The 20,227-nt window shown below is 34.9% G+C and overlaps 2 protein-coding genes across 2 annotated transcripts; one reads left to right on the top strand and one right to left on the bottom strand.

Moving 5' to 3' along the window:
- The first annotated feature begins 3,836 nt into the window (after positions 1 to 3,836).
- On the top strand, positions 3,837 to 8,431 carry LOC114734123 (protein yippee-like At5g53940). The gene is made up of 5 exons (XM_028921659.1): positions 3,837 to 4,106; positions 5,531 to 5,574; positions 7,060 to 7,168; positions 7,887 to 7,942; positions 8,029 to 8,431. The coding sequence occupies exons 1-5, from the start codon at positions 4,011 to 4,013 to the stop codon at positions 8,105 to 8,107; spliced, it is 384 nt and encodes a 127-aa protein (XP_028777492.1). The 5' UTR covers positions 3,837 to 4,010; the 3' UTR covers positions 8,108 to 8,431.
- An 11,142-nt stretch (positions 8,432 to 19,573) lies between these two features.
- On the bottom strand, positions 19,574 to 20,227 carry LOC114734090 (ethylene-responsive transcription factor 12-like). Its single transcript, XM_028921597.1, is given in 2 exon segments — positions 19,574 to 19,756; positions 19,758 to 20,227. Coding segments are annotated over 2 exon segments (543 nt in total). The 5' UTR covers positions 20,166 to 20,227; the 3' UTR covers positions 19,574 to 19,621.

The following is a 20,227-nucleotide window of genomic DNA, read 5'->3' as shown; positions in this document are numbered from 1 at the left end:
ATTTCCCCCCGGATTGACGCTTACGCGTAAAAGAGGGGCAAAGGCGACATAGGTGGGTCCCTCACAGAGCGGCCGTATGAGAAATGATTCGGTTCAGGGATAAAGCGGCTGCCGCTTCTCGTGGTGGGCCCGCCCCCGCACTCTCACCCCCAACTCATTATTATTTATTTCTTATTTTTTGGCCAACAATATATTTGTCGGTAATGCAGTACTGCTTCTTCCTATAAATAAAATTCCACTTCAATTCTTGCACAGTCATTATTTTTTAAGGCTAATTTACTTGATTAATAAATTAATATATGACTTAATATCACATAAAAGTATTTTAAAGAGATCATATCACATTTATTATGGTTGACTTATTTATTAAGGTTTAACCTTTTATTTAATTGAAGTATCATAAGAATAATAGAATATGCATGCCGCCTTTTGCACTGAGGCTATTATAATGTTGATGGCTAGTTGGCAGTATAATTTGAAAATAACACATCAAGATGAGATGAATGGTTGTAGATATTAATCGCGTGCATGCACCTTTATTAATCATGATCTGTGTCCGCTATGTTTGTGCTTGTTTATTGGTCGGGGCGGGGAGAAAAAAAGGGAATATCAGAAACAAGTTGGGGGTGACAATAATTGGGATAGTGTTGGGCAGCCATGGTTGGTTGAGGATATTATAGAAATATGATCACATCTAGTAGATTTTTGTGGGCGAATGAGAGGGGGGAAAAAGAGAAAGGATTAAAATATTGGTGAATTATTATTATTATTATTATTATGAAGCAGGAAGGGAATAATGAGAGGATGAGACTGATACGTAGCAAATAGTTGCAGCTCGCAAGGATGGGGGGTAGAGAGAGAAGGAGAAGCGGCGCACGCCACGTTGACGTGTCCCATAAAAAGGCAAGGCAAGCCTGGTGGGTGGGTCCCAGGAGGGCATGGTGCTGTTGTTGACTCCATGCTTTGCCCTCCATGCTTTATCTGTGTTTTCCTTTTTAAATGAAATATAAAATTTATTATTAAAAGAGTGCTCACAAATAAGTGTTTTTGGAATGAATTGTCTAGTCATCCTTGAACTTAACGTCATATATTTTCATATACAAAAAAACATATATATATTCTGAAGGATCCTGTGCTTTTTTTTTCCCTAGAGTTTAAGAATTGTTAGGAAATTAATAATCTAAACGGGTAATTATGAGTAATTTTTCCCTTTATCAGACTAGGATTTTTTAAATAAAATCTGACCAGTACGATTTCGTTGGCAGATACGGAGCCATTTGTATTAGAAAACATACCATGTCAGTCGGCTTGAGTGGCTGGAGATAATATGGGAGGGCAGACAGAAGGGGGTGGATGGGAAAAGGGAAGGAAAGGGGGAAGGAATACCTCGTGATTCGCCACGTTTGGATGGGCAGGGAGGATAGTTTAATTAACTAATTAAGTAATTGCTTAATTAAGTACTAATGGGAACAAACAAAACAAGAGGAGATTGAAGAAGAAATGATAGGGATCAGTGGTGCGTGTGGGGAATTGGTTAGGTGGGGGCGGCTGCCGTCTAATTAAACCTTTCATTACTCATCTTTTGTTGGCGCTTGAGGTGACACCTCCTTTTAAGGATTTCTTCCTCTTTTTATAATTATCAGCGGCGGCGCCTTCTTCTCCCCTCTTCCTCCCCTGCCCCCATAATCCACTCCTCTTCCGGCGCGTGCTTCCTACTCTCCGACGCTACCCCTCATCCTGCTCTTATCCGGAGCAGGCTTTCCTCCTCTACCACTACCACTGCCATCGTCCATCCTCTTCTATTCTTTTACCTCTGGCGCTATTTTCTTTTTTCAGCGGTATCTAGTGCTACTATCTTAAAATAATATTTAATATACCTGACACTTGAAAATACTTTTTTTAATGGTACTCAACACCTAGTAAGTCATGTTTTAAATTATTTTTTCAATAACATTCAGTACTCTAAAAATGAAAGCTAACCATTTTTTTCCTTTAAACCAATATCCATTACTTTGAAATACTCCCTCCGTTCCTTATTATAAAAGACGAATAACCGAATTACGTTGATCAAAAAAACAGTTAAAATTAGTTAAGAACAATTAATATGTAAAAAGTATAATTTTTTTCCAAAAATATCCTCATTAATAAGGAGAGAGAACAATGGTAATTTATTAAAAGAAAGAGAAGTGGGAAGGAGAGAGAGTGTGAGTTGGAGACAATAAATATGGGTAAAATAGGAAATCATCACAAAAAAGTAGAGACAACTTTTAAGTGTCTCTTATATATAGGAACATGCCATAAGCACCAAATGTCTCTTATAATAAGGAACGGAGGGAGTATCTTTTAGTAGCATTTACTATCCTAAAATAATTTTTAATGCATTTAACACTTTAAAATATTTTTTTAATAGCACCCAGTGTTCTGTAAATTGAATATGCAATATTTTTTCAGAAGCACACCGTATTTTAAACTAACTTTGGGATATTGAGTGTTATTACATGAAACATAATGTAGAGTATTATAGGTACTAAAAATAGTTTAGAGTATACCTTGCTAAATGTTGGGTGCTACAAAATTTTTTTTATGAATGTTAGGTATACTAAAAATTGTTTTAAGATACTGAATATTATTAAAAAAATACTTCATAATAAAAAATGTCGATATGAAGAAAAAAGTAGCAGCATTCAATTTTAACGCAAAAAAAGAAAAGAAAAAGGAAAGGCATAGTTTTAGATAGAAAAAGAGAAGTAGGTGGTAAGGGCAGAGGAGGAAACAAGCTCGTCCCAAAGAATGGTCCTCATCATGGCTTCCCACTTCAGCAGTTTACTAATTTAATTTAATCTAATTAGTATTGTGGGTTACAAATCTAAATTTAACTTGAACCCACGTCTCTCGTTTAGGTTCATCAATTTCAGATAATGAAACCTCAGCATCAGTCAATGAAGAAATCCAGAAAGCCGGTGATTTAAGTACATCTCAGTTTTTATTTTTATCTTTTGATCAATTATTCTCTCACGTTACACTGGGGAGCTAAAATATGATTTTGTTAAGTTTTTCATTTGGTTTTAAGATAAAAAATACTCTTCCGATCCTAAATATAAGATCCTTATACTCATTAATATAATGGTCTTATATTTAGAACCGGAGGGGTATGTTATTTAGCTCTTGCTCATGGTTGAATAAAAATTTAGTCCATGGTAACGCATTTTCAAAATGTAACGATAATAATATTATCATATCTTTCGAGATACAACACTCAATGTAAATTACTCATTTGGCTCTATTTACAAGTTGTGTTTCATATAGACAAAAAAAAAACCTTAAATTTCATTAACTTTTATTTAAAATTTCATAAAATTTTAATTTTATCCTTATTTAGTATACATTATACCTCATGTAAACAAAGTCAACACAATAATAAATGAAGGGTAAAATTGTACATTCATATAAAATTTTTTTTTCTCAATGCCCTATAAATAGGACTAAAAACGTCTTTTTTTTTCTATCTTATAAATAGAATCAGAAAAATATTCTATTATTGGGTGTGATCAATTCATAAAAGAAGAGTTTTTGTTTTTTGGGTTGCCTATTGAATTTTACAGGAGATATCAAAATTACTGATTTTTTTTTTTCGCCGACGAGATCAAAATTACTGAAGTTGATTTGCCTTAAACCGGGCCTATTTGCGTATTCCGGAAATGAACATGCGCAAAGGCACGAGAAAGTAAAATATTAGGACAAGCAAGTCCTCCTGCCATATCTTTCTACTGATACATTGATACTGTATTTATGGGTAAAAGAAGGGGGGTAAAAAGAAATCTATGCATCAGAGGCTTTGACTGCGTATGAGGAAAACGGAAAGTACCTGTATTCCCGGTATCGCATTCCGTAGGCGCAACGTCAGCTGGAAGCTAGGAGTTCTGACGAACTGCGATCCCGAGTGCAAATTTGGACCTGTCCCGCGTTATTTGCTATTGTAGGAAAGGTGGTCTGGGCATGATAGCGCGTAGATGGGGAGGGTTTTCCTAGTTGATTTGGAAGGCAGGGCTTACAGATGCAGATACTGCGACGCCCCTCTGGCTCTTGCTGAGGACGTTATCTCTCGGGTACTTTATTTTCTCTCTCACTTTTCTCAGTCGCTTCTTTCAATTCGTAGCTGAAACAATTGCAGATAAGCTATCTTTGGGACGGAATCGATTGTTCCGGGGGAAACGTTTTGATTTTTTTTTTTTGTCCCTTAGATAATCTATCAAACCCCGAGGCACTGATTGATTGAACTGATGGGATCGAATTGCTTCAACTATATTGTTAATTAAATATAACTTAATACTTCGCTTTCAGAACCGAAGACTTATAGTTTAATTCTGTTTGTGGGTTCTCTGTGACTTTCTGGGAAATTAGGCATGTACGACTGAGCTTATTAATCTTATTTTCAAGGGAACGATGAATTCAATTTTGATGGATTTAAACGTCTACAGCGAAGCGTTCCCACCTTGTATGGTGGTAAACGTTTAACTCATGAGGCAAGACGCACGATCTTTTCCGAAATGAAGTTACAGCAACTAGTTCCGTAAAATTTTGGCGAGAGAGTGATTGGACAAGTGTAGTTTAGCTTTAATCCGCAAGCAACGATATGGAGAGAAAATTAATGGTGGGAAAGCAGGGATGAACGGACTTCTCTGACATATAAACTCATCATTCCTTTTTAGGGAGATGTTGGTGGTGAATGAAGGCTGTGCTCCCGCCACCATGTCCCAGAATTTGTCAATGGAATAACTTTGATTAGGGAACAGAAACTGGCCGTTGGATGTGACACACGACAAAATGCTTTAAGGAGTGGGGGACACAACGTTTCGTATTATATTTGAATCTCGGACTAAAAGCAAAGCCGTTTAAGTAAAGCATAGAAAACAGCTTTTAAGTCACCATACCTTAGTTCCTTGATGGTTGATGTTCTTAAATCTCCATTTTGATTCTTACAGTGCACGCTCTATATTTTCTTCTTCTCTGAGTCTCTTATTTTCTTGTGTATTGTATACTTTTACTGTACTTGGGCTTCCTCTCATTCTGACGTTGGGACCATCTCTAAAACTGAGTTTTTGCTAGTGTATTGTATACCTTCCCTTGCTTGGTTTTTGTAGTATTATCTTCCCCATAGCTGATATTGTTGTTGCTTCATTCAAAACGAAATTAACTTTTTTGATGATATCTTGGTAATTTTTGTATATTAGTCTCTGTAGTTTATGTACGCAGAGAGTAGTGCTTGAAATGGATAGTGCTGGAGGAAGGTGTTAATGACTAGTGTTTCTCCTGCATTCCTCTTATAAACACACGCACGCACGCATGATAACATAAAATGATTTAATTAGTTTTTGGCTCCTTGTGCTTGCTGTCTATCTCAGATTTTTATTGAAAATTGTTTTTCTTTGAATGTTGAAAACGTGTCTAGCTCATTGATTGTGTGAAGTGTAGGAGCCTTTCATATGGCTTGGCAATCTAACTTCTTTTCTTGCCTTTGTGATGTAATCAGTCCTTCAACTGCCGTCGAGGGAGAGCATACCTATTTAGCAATGTGTAAGTTGTTTGAAATTTCTGCTTCTTTTTCACCATTTCTTGTTTAATCTTATGATATGGAGATACTCTTATCAGTATTCGGCATTTGGCATTTTGCAACTGATTTGGTTGAAGTTCCTATTTTGGTCCTGTCCTTCTCCAAATCATCTGTTCCTTTACCAATATGGGAAACTACATTAAAAAATTATGATTCAATTGTTTTCAGATTTTAATAGTACATGACCTTTGTAAGAGGGAAGCCTATTGGGTTGTCAGAATATTGATGTTGGTTCCTTATTGAAGTTACTAATAGTGTCAATCTTACACAATTATTTCAAAGCCTCCATTGTGCCCAGCAATATGGACTTACAGAAGTTTAAAGGAAATCTGAGGCAAATGCCATCCGAGAGGACAAGAGGATTCAAGAGCAAAGAGACTTAAAAATTGAGCAGTTTTCCAATCAACAAAATATTTAACGAGTTTGGTACTATTCTATATTGTGAAAAAATGAGTGTGCCACTTTTTCTTTGTAACCATAATTGTCACACTTGACACCTGGAGGACAAATTGTAGCATTTGCCGTCCTGACAACTCATTGCTCTCTAGTAACAAGTGTGGGTGGCAATAATGTTATGTGACCTCTTTTGTTTATAGGTAGTGTTTGGATGGATGACAAGGAATGAAATGGAGGAGCTTAAGTGAGTGTGGGTTGGGCCTTTATGAGATTATCTTAAAGGATGAAATGGTAGAAGACTGCACTTTGCCCTCCAAAACCCCGTTCTGTTTTTCCTCCCCGTGGCCCAGGGCCAGGGGGGCGGGGGGGAATTATTTGCTCCAAATTTTAAATTATAAATGCACTCTCTACCCTAGTTTACTCTTACATGTCTGTTTCACAAGTTGGAAAAAGGGATTTTTAAGCGTTTCATCCCGTTCTTCTCATTGCAACTTCCAAACAATTGGAAAGGACTCCCTTCATTAAGACTTCTTAGCAATCCCATTCAGATATTTGCCATCCTATTCCATCCCCTCATAAACACTCAAGCAGAGCATTAATTTTGAAAATGTGTTTGAATAACTAGCATTTCTCTGTGCTATCATTCAATGCGAAACATCAGCTTATAAGCCAAATCACAAAAATGACTGACCATTGATGTAATGGTAAAAAATTATTGAACTCTTATGACACATGTTGGAGCCTCTGTGCAAACTTCCTAGTGACCCCACAATGATGGAAATAGAATAACTACTGTTTTTGCACCACAATAAAGCTGAATGATTTTCTATTGTTCCACTTAGCCTGAAGTAATGCAACGTGAACTGGCTCTCTGTTATCCCCTTAACAAGTTTGCTGTTTCTCAGATGATAGTTGTTTTTATTCTAGAGAATGCCACTTAGAGTCACACTGGTTCAAACATTTACTTTCTCCAACCATTAATAGATTCATTAGGATCTTCGTGAATAAATGCTTTTATTTCTTTTTGTTCATTAGTTTCTGGTCTCTGATAGGGTAAATATATCACTTGGGCCTCAGGAGGAGAGGATGATGATGTCTGGCTTGCATACTGTTGAAGAAATATTTTGTTGCTGCTGTGGGCAAATTCTTGGGTGGAAATATGTAAGTTTCTTGCTGCACCTTCGTTATGTTAAAGTATGACCATTGTGCAAGCATGATTCAATGTAATTCATAATTAGATTTAATCAACCCGACAGTTATATTGTAGTTTTATGAATGAGTTTGATAAATACGAGACATTCTGTTCTTCGATTTACATATCTGAAGGTTCACAGTGTTGTTTTGCTAAAGATTTATAAGTGAAATAATCCAGGATGTATCATGTGAACAGAAACCAGAATTAGTTCCTGAAGTTACGAGCAACAGTGCTCGTCTCCACCATTTCCCCCTCTCTTCTTTTCGGCCTGATCCACCATTCCCCTGTTATGGAAAGATGAAGGAGAACCTATGCTAGGCACCAAAGGATTTGACAGTCACTTTAGTTTGTTTTGAATTTTATGTTTGTTTTAGAAGTCTGGGATTTGATTAGACTCAAGTGGATAGAGTTTATCTTCTCTTTTTGGATTATGATACTTCCAATGAGATTAGTATTGGGATTAGAGCTCCTCTATAAATGAGCTCTAGGATTACTCGTCTGTATTCATTTATCTTCTCTTTTTGGATTATAATAGCTTCTTTTTCTTTAATGTTTACACGGGTTCATTCAATCAGCATTAGCTTTGATAGCACACTAATTTTTCAGTGCGATTATTTGGTATGCAGTATGATCAGGTTTGGTGACACAATAGTCTTAACTGACATTGATTTTTCATTTCTTAAGGTTATGGCACATGACAAAAATGAAAGATACAAGGAAGGGAAGTTTGTGCTCGAGAGGTATTGGTTTAAAACCCTGTGGATTTAATAATTTGTACTCGGGAAGTTGAAACGTAAAATATATTATCTGTTTATGCATCTAACAGATGGAGAATAGCTGATGATGTTGCTGAGGAGTTCAATTTGGATGCCCGTCCTGGTTCAAGCGATGCTGAAAACCCTTAGCAAGTTGCTGCTTTTCCTTGAATTCAACTATCATTAGCAAACTCAGGCCAAAAAAAGAAAAACTATTGTTAGCAAACATACTACATATCATGTCAATTTCAGGAAGAGACCATCTCAATTGAAGCAACTGTTGTAAACTTAGCTCAATTACAGCAGTTATATATCTTTGTGAATTTGTATATTTTTTGGGTAGTCAATAGTGGTCATGTCCCCAATAAGCGCCCCGAGATGCCTGTAGATTGGAAGTGTATCACTTTGATTGATCTCTAATTTGCACGGAGAATTGGGTTTTTACTCCAATAAATTCACATTTCAACTTCTCTATACTAAGAGATTAGTTGCTAGCAACAAGTTCATCCACTCCCAACCAATACAGCCTTGTTCATACCCGAGCCAGCTTGTTCTTACTGTTCTACATGCTTGTGATTGCTACAATGAGCTGCACCTTTACTTTCTCTAGAACCCTCCCTTCTCCAGATCAAATGGTGGCGAAGTATGCATGTTATATTCAATATTTTGGTGCAACTGCAATGGAGATGATTCGTTCTGGGAATTCTTGTTCGTTTATTGAAACTGGTGCAGTATAGGGGGTAATCATTGGACTGCTTTTTGCAGCTTTTAGGTAATCCCCTTTGCTTGAGCGGTACTAGGGACATACATGCCAATGCGTGGTTGATGCTCCACTGTGAAAGGCTTTTATCCATTGAGGGATGGGGAAAAGTGAAGCGGTGAAGTGGGTTTTACTCATTCAGCATTTGACTTCTTTGAGAAAGAAAATGCCTCATGATAATTCATAATCACAGGACGGGGAGGCCTGTCTTTTCAGCTACACGCTTGTGACCAATGAGACAAGAATCTATGCCACATCCCACCAGACAGACAAAACTTTTGAATTCGAGCACCAAACCAAATCAATGGCTCCCACTCTGCTACGTTGTTTGCGCTTAAGGATTAAAGTAATAACAATTATGGAATGCCCCTAGCATATTTAACGTGTACCTGCAGTCTCTGTAACCAATTATGTGGGACCCTGCTCTGCTTATGAATGTTCATGCATGATCTGAACATTTTTTTGGTAAACTTTTTTTTTGGGGGAGAAAAAGAGGCGAGAAAATGAATTAAGTATTGAGCCTGCTCAATGCGTTTTACTCTTTTTGAACGCTTAGATTAAATTGGTGTTTCTCTTTTCCATGCTCCTTGTTTAAATATTGTATTTTCTGTTTTGAAGTACTTAAACATATAAATTGAAAGTAGTGTCAAATTGACATAGATATAGGGCCTGTTTGAAACAGCTTATAATTACATAAGTATCTTTTTAATAGTGATTTACGGAATACGAGATAAGTATGTGAGAAGAGTTTTATCTTGATTTATGTGAAATTTATTTATAAGAGATTTTTACTATTATGATATTATCCCAAACAGGCACACAAAGCATTCAAATAACTGATTTTATATGAGGAGCAGGGGAGGCCTAAAACTGTAAAATAGGTGCAGATAAAAGAGATAGAGTACAGAAGTGGGATTGGACCTGAAATGGAGAGAATTGAATGTGAGTGACAAATGGGAGAGGATTTGCAGGACTGAACTGGTGGGGGCCACCATTAAAACCCAGCAAATTCCGAAGGGAGAAGAAAACAAAAGAATGTTAATAATAATGAGAGCGATAATGAGAAAATGAAAAGGTAAGACGTAAAAGATTTGCCAATAATATACGAGGAAACATTTCCTATCTCAACTATTAAGAATGTAAGTTTAACGGTTTAAATTTCATATTTTAAAGATAATATTACAAAATATTTTTTTATCATTGTTTGGAATTATAGTGACTAAAATTTAGTAATTTTTTTATTTTATTTATTTATTTTTAAAAATTTAATATTTTATTTATAATTATATAAATATAAAATCTGAACTGTTAAAATCTTCATCTTATACTCCTCCGGTTCTTAATATAGGATCTAATTCTTAAGTTGGTTTTGGTCCTAAATATAAGACCCATTTTTCATATTTATTAATTTCTTCTAAATTACCCATATGGATATTTCCTCAGTCATAATCAAGTAGAAGAGGGAGAAGGGGTATTAAGAAAGATGATTATGATATTTTAGGAAAAATGTATCACTTTTTTTATAATTAATTAACTCACCTAACTTTCTTAATCTAATCAAATTAATTAAATAGATCTTATATTAAGAACTGAAGGAGTAACTTAAAATAAAAGTGGATGAAAATTAAAAAAAAAAAAAAGGAATGAAAACACCTTTTGCCCGAATTTCAGATGGCTTAGAAAAGAAATGAGTGTGGGATGAGGCTAACTTGTTTGGCAATGAGGAATGGACTGGGCCCACACAGAGAGAGAGGGTTGCTTTCCTTTCCTCCAAATATTAATTTGTTGTTATTTGGACTTGTTCGGCCCCCGCAGCCGCAGCCGCAGCCGCAGCCCGCACAGGGCCTCTACTTCCACGTGATGGCCCTCTTTCCTATATTATTTATTTATTATTAATTTTTTTCTTAGTACTTTTAGAAAAGATGCAGCATCTCCAGCCGGTTTCCAACCTGCCAACCCAGTGGTATTCACCTTGATAGTGTTTGGAAACATCTAAAATTACTTCTCAGAGATATTTTTTTGTAAAATGAGAAAAAAAAATTTCATATACTTATCTCGTATACCATAAAAATATTTTTAAAATCATAGTTTGGTTTCTATCCAAACATCCTCTTACATAAATAGACTCTTCATAGATCGCAGTTCCAAGCAAACCTTTAACTTTTAGAAATGAATTTTCTCATCCTCAATCCAATCCTCTCCCAAAAAAATATTAGAGAACTTCTAACCCACGGTGAGGGATAGTAGGAACTCTTACGGAGTGTTTGGATAGAAACCAAATTATGATTTTAAAAGTGTTTTTACGGTATACGAAGTAAATATATGGAGAAATTTGTTTTGTTTTACAAAAAAGTACTTTTTAAAAGCACTTCTATATGTACCTAAGCACCTCTTTAATCATATACTATATATTTACCTGATATCTTGACTAACTTTTCAAAAAATTATAAACCAGACTAGTCTGAATAAGATTTATATGGATAGTGACTTTACCTCCTATATTGTTGCATTATCAAAGGATCAAGTCTGTGACCTTTAGTTAAATTGGAACAATTTCTACTAATTGATCCATGAGCTCAGTGATTTATTGGTAGCAAGATGTGAACTCATAAAACTGCAGAGTTATTACCTGACTTGTTACTTACTTTAACAACTCTTCTTGGCTCTTCACATGGCATGTTTTGGAAAACATATTTAGACTAAATTAAAACGGGCCTCTTTCGAAAATATAGAGCACAAAAAATAAGGAATAAAAAATCCAACAAATTTTTTTCCAAAAAATAAAATCGTCTTTGTTGTTGTATTTAAAAAATTATTCCAAAAAATAATCTCTTTTAGGAAAATAAACTATGTTAGAGGATTATTTCCTTTCGCATATAAATATCGATATAGTTTCACGTTGAGTTTTGGCTCCTTTCACTTTTATAGAAGGATCAACGATGAAGATAACAATGGCTTGGGAGCATATATACGGGTGAAGAAGATGATAACGATAAAAAGAGAGGGGGCATGCCGTGCATATTTGTGTTAAGAAGAGTTTCAATAAACCCTCTCAATAATCAATTAATATCAGTAAACCTCTAAAAAATTCTCAAATTTCCCCGCACATCCTGACCAAATTTTTTTACAAAAAATGACAAATAAAGACTCATAATATGTGAAATTATGATATGGGACTCTCAATTTAAAAAAGAACAAATAAAGGCCCGGTCTCATATTGCAAATATGAAATCTTGGTAAAATGTTTGAAATGCCCTTTGACCAAATGACAAGTTAATTATAGAAAATGACAATTTCACTTTAACAAATGATAACTTTAGTAGACCAAATCACAACTTCGCTAAGGATATGTCAAATGATAAGTTGACTATGGGAAATAACAAGTTCACTTTAGCGAATGACAACTTCAGTAGACCAAATCATAACTTGACTGAGGGGTATTTCATACATTTCACTAAGATTTCATATTTGCAATATCGTATTGGGTCTTTATTTGCTATTTTCTAAATTGAGAGTCCCAAATCATAATTTTACATATTGGGAGTCTTTATTTGCTATTTTTTTAATTATTTACGTAAGAAGACAAAAATACTTTATTTTATTTGTGTTGCAGATCGTTAAATTCTTGTTACAAATCGTCAATTTCTTATTGCAAATCTTTGTAAATTTTATGGGCGAATAAATGAATAATTCAAATTCGATCATTTATAACAAGAATTCAACAATTTGCAACATAAAATTAATAGCTTGCAACTTGTAACATCCTTAAAAAAAAAGCTATTATTTCAAAAAATATATTATATTACATTTTATTACTATTAAATAATAATATTTTATTAATATTTAAAAAAAAAAGGGGAAGGGACAACACGTTCAGCTTTCCACCGAAAGCTGAACGTATTTAAGAAGAGAGGAATTTGGGGGAACTTTTGACTGAAGGAAGAAAAATATGGAGGAAGCATTAATAAATGAAGAAAAAATTGATGAAGGACGATAGAATTTGAAGGATAAAAGAAAGAGTGATCGCAAAGAATGGAAAGAAAGAGTGAGATGCGCAAAAGGAGAGACCCAGAGAAAAGAAGTGTTAGCAGTTTGAAGAGTCATACAAGCTTTGGGATCATATAGCTACATTAAAACACTTCTTTCTATTAAATTTTTCTCCATGAATATTTCCTATATATTTAAAGTTTTATATTAGTAGTATCATTATAATGTTTAGAGAAAATTTTGTGATCTGGTATAGAGTAAGTATTGAGTTTCGAAAATATTTGACCGAAGAAATTTAAAGATTTATTATTAAGAAATTTTAATCGGTCTAGATTTGTCCATTTATTACCTATGGTATTTAAAATCAAATTTATTTTGTTGGAAAATCTGTCATTTATGATATACATCATTTTATACCGATTAAAATTAAGTTAAATAATTTATTTGGGTTGTTTGATATATTATTGAAATTTTAATCGATTTATATTTTTTTATTGATTGTTTTAAGAATTTTAAACTAATTTTGGTTGGAAAATGTATTATTCAAGATATATAGAATGTTTTTACCGATTAAATTTAAGTTAAATAAAATTATTTGGGTTACTTATATATTATTGATATTTTAATTGGTTTAAAATGTAAAATAGGTTAAGACTATATTATTAGAAAAATTTTGAAACTGGAAACTTAAATTATAAATTGAGATTCTTACAATATTAAATAAAAACAATATTTTATAAATATTTATAATTTAAATGATTATTTGGGTAGAGAAATATTGTTATTTGAAGTACGAATTTTTGGATAGTAAATATATGTATAGATATTATTAATAATATTCTATGTAATTTAAGTTAATTATTTGTATGTACATTAAATTGTATCTATATTATTTGTAGATTATCTTGTACTTCGGAGTTTATAATTTGTGTTCTTATTTCTCAAGCTATGAGGTTAACTTGGATAGAGGTAACCGGGGTTAATTTATTTTATATACACACGCTTTTAGATTGTAAGGTGTTTTATTATGTTTTATTTTCTTAAGTTAATTTGTAAAAGTATACCTGTGAATAAAATATATTTTTATTATATGACAAATTTTGGTGAAGTGGGAAGTATGTTGATCTAATTATGTTTGAGTTGTGTTTTTATTAGGAAATTATGTTTTCGTGTAGTACTGAATTTAATATACTAATATTATGATATTAAATGAAGTGAAAATGTGTTATACTTTGTTTGAAATTATATCATCTTACTTTGAAGATTGTGATATTTTGATTTATATTGTGACTATGCATGGAGTTCGTATGTGGATGATGGATTTTGTTATGTAGAGGATAATTGTTCTTGAAGCCCATGCAGCATGCCTACACTATGGATCCCAGTGTTTGGCTTATTATTAGACCCCTGTAGTTCTTTCTTTTTTCCTTGGCCCAGAATTGAGAACGAACTCTTGGGTAGACACCTCTTGCACCATAGTCCATTCTTGGACAGTGTAGGTACAGGAGGGGGCCCGTTGCTTGATATGAGTGGGTTGTTTGACCTTTGACCGGGTTACTCAGCACAGAAAGCCCGAGTCCTTGTCAAGGAGACATAAGGAGGAGTAAGGTGATGGGAGGGCATATTTCATTGTGTTGTTGCATATATGTACTTTTATATGAGTTGTGTTGTGAATGGAGAGATATACTCTTTTTATGTGATTGTATCTATTAAAGTATCATTTATTTCTTAAACTATATTTAAGCACTACTTCACCAACTTGCCATCCTACTTGTATATATCATAAATTAATACTTGATTACTGGGACTTTACGTCTCATCCCGCTATTCCTCAATGCTTTTCAGGAGAGCCATCTAGTTTGGCTCGGCGTGAAAGGAAGCAACCAGAGGCAGGCGAGCATAGCCTAGTAGTCCTCTTCTGGTTTAGGCATGTAATGTTATGTATATTGCCATTTTAGGGCCCACGACTGTGTTGACGTATACTTTCTTTTGTTTGGATGACGTATTTGATGAATGTTGTTAAAATGGATGAAGGCCATAAGACTCTGCTGTATGTGATACTCTTATGTGCATGACTTGTGGGCTGGGTTGAGCACCCTATGTTTCTTGTGTCCTAAGTCTTTGTGAGATGAATGTTATGTTAAGCTTGTGGGAGGTTATTGTGCCCTGAGGCTTTGTTCTACGTGTGTTGTTAAACCCGTGGGTGTTTTATGTATGCTGAGCCGCTTGGGATGTTTTTGAAACAAGTCAAACTCTTTATAACCATGGTAGTATTTTAACACTCTAATTCAATTCTTTTTCTACCATGGTTATCATTTTAAAAAATGGTTTTATAATTATGTATTAAAAAGAGGCCTTTTCACAACTCAAATAAATTAGGGATATTTTTGTCTGTTTACAAAACAAAAATTTGTCAAGGAGTATAGTGAAATTTCATAATTTTTAGAGAGTTAACTGATATTAATTGAGTACTGAGAGGATTTATTGAATTTTTGTTTTGTAATATGGCAAGGAAGTTTTAGAGTCGGTTAAAGATTAAAAAGAAAAAAAAAACAGTTAACTAAAAAAAATGATGTTTCGTATAATTTTGAGGGACCAATGGCCTCTTTTTATTGCTTGAAAATCACTTTAAAATTGAAGAATTTAATTTAATGAATTAAAAATATTAGTGGAGATCATGAAATTATACTACTTTTGATTTTAATTATAAAATTTCGTTTATAATTATAAATAGATTTTATAATTAGAATCAGATAAGACAGTAACTATTACAGAAGAATGAGGCCCATTACAGAGATGATTAAAAAGGACAATAAAAATAAAGGTAATTAAGTAATTCATAATAAAAAAAAGTCGGGTGGGGCTGCTGCGGCGGCGCAGCCACTGATGATGATGGGGGAGAAGCAGAGCCGCCGACCATGCGTTGTTGTATGTAATAATGCGTTCTGCTTTATCTATGGTTTTTCATTTAGTTATTTTGGAACAAATAAATAACTGAAGAGTCGTGGTGTGGTGTGCGCAGAAACCCGCTATTCGATGTGTAAGTGGGTGAGGTCACCTCCGCCATCAGATCCGTCAGGCCGTCCCATCTCCCCACTATCTTGCCACGTGCTTCCCATTTTCCCACCCTCTTCTTCTCCTCTTCTACTCACTCACACGCACGGCCCTCCCCCCCCCCTCTCTTTATTTCTTTGATAATCACTCTCTTCTTCCTTCTATTTCTGCGTCCTTCGTTTTTTTTCTTAATTAAAACGACAGATAACAAATACATTGCTTTTAAATTTTAACGATATTTATAGATTTGTACGTAGTAATGTATTATTCTAGAAAATACAACAATCCATTTATAAAAGTTAGATGATCAATTCTAATTATAAGACCAGAGATAATATAAAAATATAATTTATTTTGTCTATTATATTTATTCACTTCTCATAAAATAGCACTTATGATGATTGCTCATGTTAAAAGATTTTGATTAAACAGTAGTTCCATTACAACATGATTAATAAGAATGTTTTAAGATAATAACTAATTTAATTACATTTTTTTAAATATTTACAAATTAGTTATTTGATTCTTTTGGTATTAAAGTTAACCATTCATGTCTTTTTTATTTGTCATTTGTAGAAGAAATTTTTTTTTGTACTTGTACTCGTTTTAATGTTTCATTTTTAATTCTGTTTCTATTAATTAAGTATAATAAAGTGAAGAGAGGAGAATATGTGAGAGAGTATTAATTATTAATTCCTTCCTTCCTTAATAAGGATAAAGTAAAAGATTTTCTCTATTTAATGTTTTTTTTGGTATGTGAAAAGCTTTTCAAATGACAAATTATAGAACCAGAATGTATAAGTTATTTCTTACATATAAAAAAAATAAATAAAGTTTAGTAATTAAGCTTATCTTAAAAATAGAAATTTTCTATTTTACCCTTAAAAACGAGAAAGTTGCTTTTAGTGCCACATTTTTAATTACCTCTCCTTTTTTATTTAATACAATCGAAAGTAAAAAACTCATATTAATTGTATTATGACATCATTTTTATTTTTATTTTGAATTACAATTTTCTTGACCTAATAGCAAGAAAAACAAGGACAAGGGCATTGTAATGTAATACTCTTCCGATCTTTAGAAAAATCTTATATTTAGGGTTTTTTTGGATAACAAGAAAATCAGGTTTTGAGACCCCCAAACCATGGTTTGGGTCCCCAGACTTGCCCAACAACCAGGAAAAAACAAAAACCATGGGTTTTGGATCAAAACCATGGTTTCAGAAGAAGTGAATTTATTCTGCTTCTGGCTCAAATGGGAGAGTATGATTGTGCTTGTAGAGTAGATCTTAACGACAATATGATTTTAACATTCCTCAATTATTTTTTTAGACATATTTAATCTTATATTTTATAAATATATGTACATATTATTATATTATTAATATGTTGGTAAAAAAATATTATTAACAATTTTATTTTTCAATTAAAATATACTATAAAATCTATCTTTTATGTAATATCATATTAACTTATCCTTTTTTAGTAAAATTTATACATATAAAAGTTCTTCTGATAACAACTATCCAAACACTCTAATTTATCAGAATCACTTTTTCATAAAATCTATTCTTCACAAAATCTATTTTTTTTAGAATCTATTTTTAGAAATTATTCTTCAAATTATGATTTGATTATATCCAAACACCCTTGGAATCGATTGAGCAAAAAAAACTCATATTAATTGTATTATGACATCCAAACACCCTTAGGATCGGATAGGGGGCTGTGCCTATCCGCCTCCGGACGTTGCGATTGTCTTTTGTGTCACCGCTTTCATCGCCCACGTGTCCTACTTCCCCATTTCCATTTCTCTCTTTCCTCTCCACTCTACCCCTTCTCCTTTACGCCATCCAATCACTCTTCTTTCACAATTATGAAATTTACGGTCCGGTTGGTGCAAATTCAATCACCTCAATTCACACAATTGAGATGACGCGGACTTTCTATTGTGAGCAAATGCTTATCTATGGAGTAAGGAAATTCTATTTCATAATTAAAAAGCCAAAAGATTATACCCTGTTCAGGCAAGAACAGATCAAAAGGGCCAGAGCTAAAGCGCATTATAAATAAGATAAGGTTTGATGTTAAAAAAAAAAAAAAAAAAGAAGAGATGTTAGATGCATTAGAAATAAGATCAAATGTACCATGAAATACTTTGCCATATTATATTCCTCCGATTTTAAATATAAGACACATTTTTGTAGTATAATTTATATTATAAAAGATTTTATACTTAGAAACACTTCGAGAAGTGTCTTATACTTCTGACCAAGAGGAGTAAAATAGTATATATATAATTTTTTAAATTTTATTTATAAAGGTTTAATTTTTTAATTATAAGAAGAAATGTAAAATATCTTCTAAATAGGTACAGAATATTAGTGTAAACCTTGATCATTTTCATTCGTCCATCTCTTTCGACACCGCATACTGGGTTTCTAAGACGGCAATTGATAAAAATACGGAAAGTTGATGAGTGTGACGTACGAGTAGTCATATTTTATTCCCAATTTATTATGTACGAGTACTATTATGTCGTCTCGTATTTTAGTGATCCATTAAGCGCAATTAATGCTCCTCACAACTAGCTCCATCCACCACTCCTGACATCATCACACATCCTCATATGTGCTCTGTCACCTCCTAACTCTGAACCCCTCCTCCTCTCTTCCATCTCTTCAATGACATCTTCCCCCCAATTACGTACCTTCCCTTGGTTTTCTTGACTTTGACGTACGACCATGTTTTGTCAAACCCACTTACTTACCCTCATCCTATCTCATACTTATTTCCCTCTACGACGCAGTCATGTGGTTCACGTAGGACGTACCACGTCTACGTCCCCAGCTAGCTTCATTTCCCGCTATCATCACCCATTATCACAAGCTCAATCCCAACCGCAAAAGATTCGACAATCCAGTACTGCCAGTTGAGCTCGGCGGCTTGTGAGAGAAGAAATAAATTGGGTTTTGATCATTTCAACTCAAATGTACGTACGGGCATATGGCTTTGACGGACAAAACATAGTTCCAACCTACAAGTGTGGCGTGGCCACGTTTCATTTTGTAGACCCCAAACAAATGCTTGGTTTCATGTCGGCCGAATTCAAAACACGGGGCGAGTTTTAAACCTGAAAAAAGCCACTTTGTTTATAAAGCCTGCACTATAATTTAATCCAACAACGTTGCGGAATCCGAATCCTCTTTCAGACCATATGCCCACTTAACACATTATTTATTATGCATTAGCTTTATTTGTTTGTTTATCCTTTGGCGAGTACTCCTATACTGTTCACAGGTGATACCAACTTATCCGAGTGACGCTTAATACGCATTATCATACGATTGATTACTACCCCACAACGTCCCGAAACAATACGCGCGCTGAACAGCGGGTGGGTCTCATCCGGGCCTGCTTTATTAATGCCCTGCTACCATCTTCAGAACCAGAATCTGCGCTCTGTTCCAACCTGACTCTGAAAGGAATGCCATCATGCCGACACCCACACGCCCGCTTCCCAGACAACTTCCCCCTCACTCCCCGTCTAGTTGCGCGTGCGTGCCACTCGCGGCGGCCCAGCCCCGCAGCGGTCGTTCCCCGCTCTACCCATTTTTTACGAAACCACAACGCCATTTGAAGGGAGAAATGAAAACTCACAGTTAAAATGGCGATTAACAATAAATATATATACATGGCATGTTTTCATAGCTTTGATAGAGTAATATATTCTTGTCAGTACTGGGTTCTGAGAGTCTCGGATGATGATAATAAAGGTTACAACACATAATGGATGAACAAAACAGGGGATGAAAACAGTTAAAAGCGACATCGTCTAAATGCCCTAGGATACAAAACGCCCGTTCAAGGCCAGACGGGAGGAGGTTCGTTCAAGTCGATCGGCAGGCCTCGCCGAACGAGGCCGAGAAATGAAGCCGTGGGAGAGTTCTCCGTCACCTGACGATGACCTCCGTCCACGGGTACAGAACCATCACGCCGGGTTGTGAACCATTGCAATGGGTGCTGCAGGGGAAGAAGGCGGAGGATGATCAAAAGACATGTCCTTGAGAACACCCACGTGGAGGAGCTCGTTCAGCACGAGGCGACCGGAGGGAATGGGAGGCCAGCGATGATCAGAGGTTGGGGCGTTGAGGTCGAGGGACAGACCTCCGGTGGCCACCGGAGCCGCAGGGAAGTTGGTTTTTGCCTTAGGACCACGGAGGGAACGGGCAGCACCGTCGTAGGCCAGCGCCGCTTCTTCCGGAGTGTCAAACGTGCCAAGCCAAACGCGCGTTTTCTTCCACGGGTCGCGAATCTCGGCGGCGTATCGACCCCAAGGTCGCTTTCTGACCCCTCTGTAGTGACCCTCGCGCGACATGGAAGAAGAAGGCGAAGACGAAGAAGCCATGAAATGAAACGAAGCTTCGTTAGTATAATCTTTCTCTTTCACACACTCGCTGCAAAAGCCTT

This window comes from Neltuma alba, unplaced genomic scaffold (genome assembly GCF_004799145.2).
Source record: "Neltuma alba isolate B1F8T4 unplaced genomic scaffold, ASM479914v2 tig00013076_pilon, whole genome shotgun sequence".
Lineage (NCBI taxonomy): Eukaryota > Viridiplantae > Streptophyta > Magnoliopsida > Fabales > Fabaceae > Neltuma > Neltuma alba.
Note: the sequence above shows the minus strand (reverse complement) of the source record. Positions and strands in the feature narration are given on the sequence as shown.

Bases quoted from the DNA above. Each gene is read 5' to 3' on its own strand.
- LOC114734123 (XM_028921659.1), top strand. From the start codon at position 4,011: ATGGGGAGGGTTTTCCTAGTTGATTTGGAAGGCAGGGCTTACAGATGC. The intron at 7,169-7,886 runs GTAAGTTTCTTG...TCATTTCTTAAG, and splicing joins AAATTCTTGGGTGGAAATAT to GTTATGGCACATGACAAAAA. The intron at 7,943-8,028 runs GTATTGGTTTAA...TGCATCTAACAG, and splicing joins GGGAAGTTTGTGCTCGAGAG to ATGGAGAATAGCTGATGATG.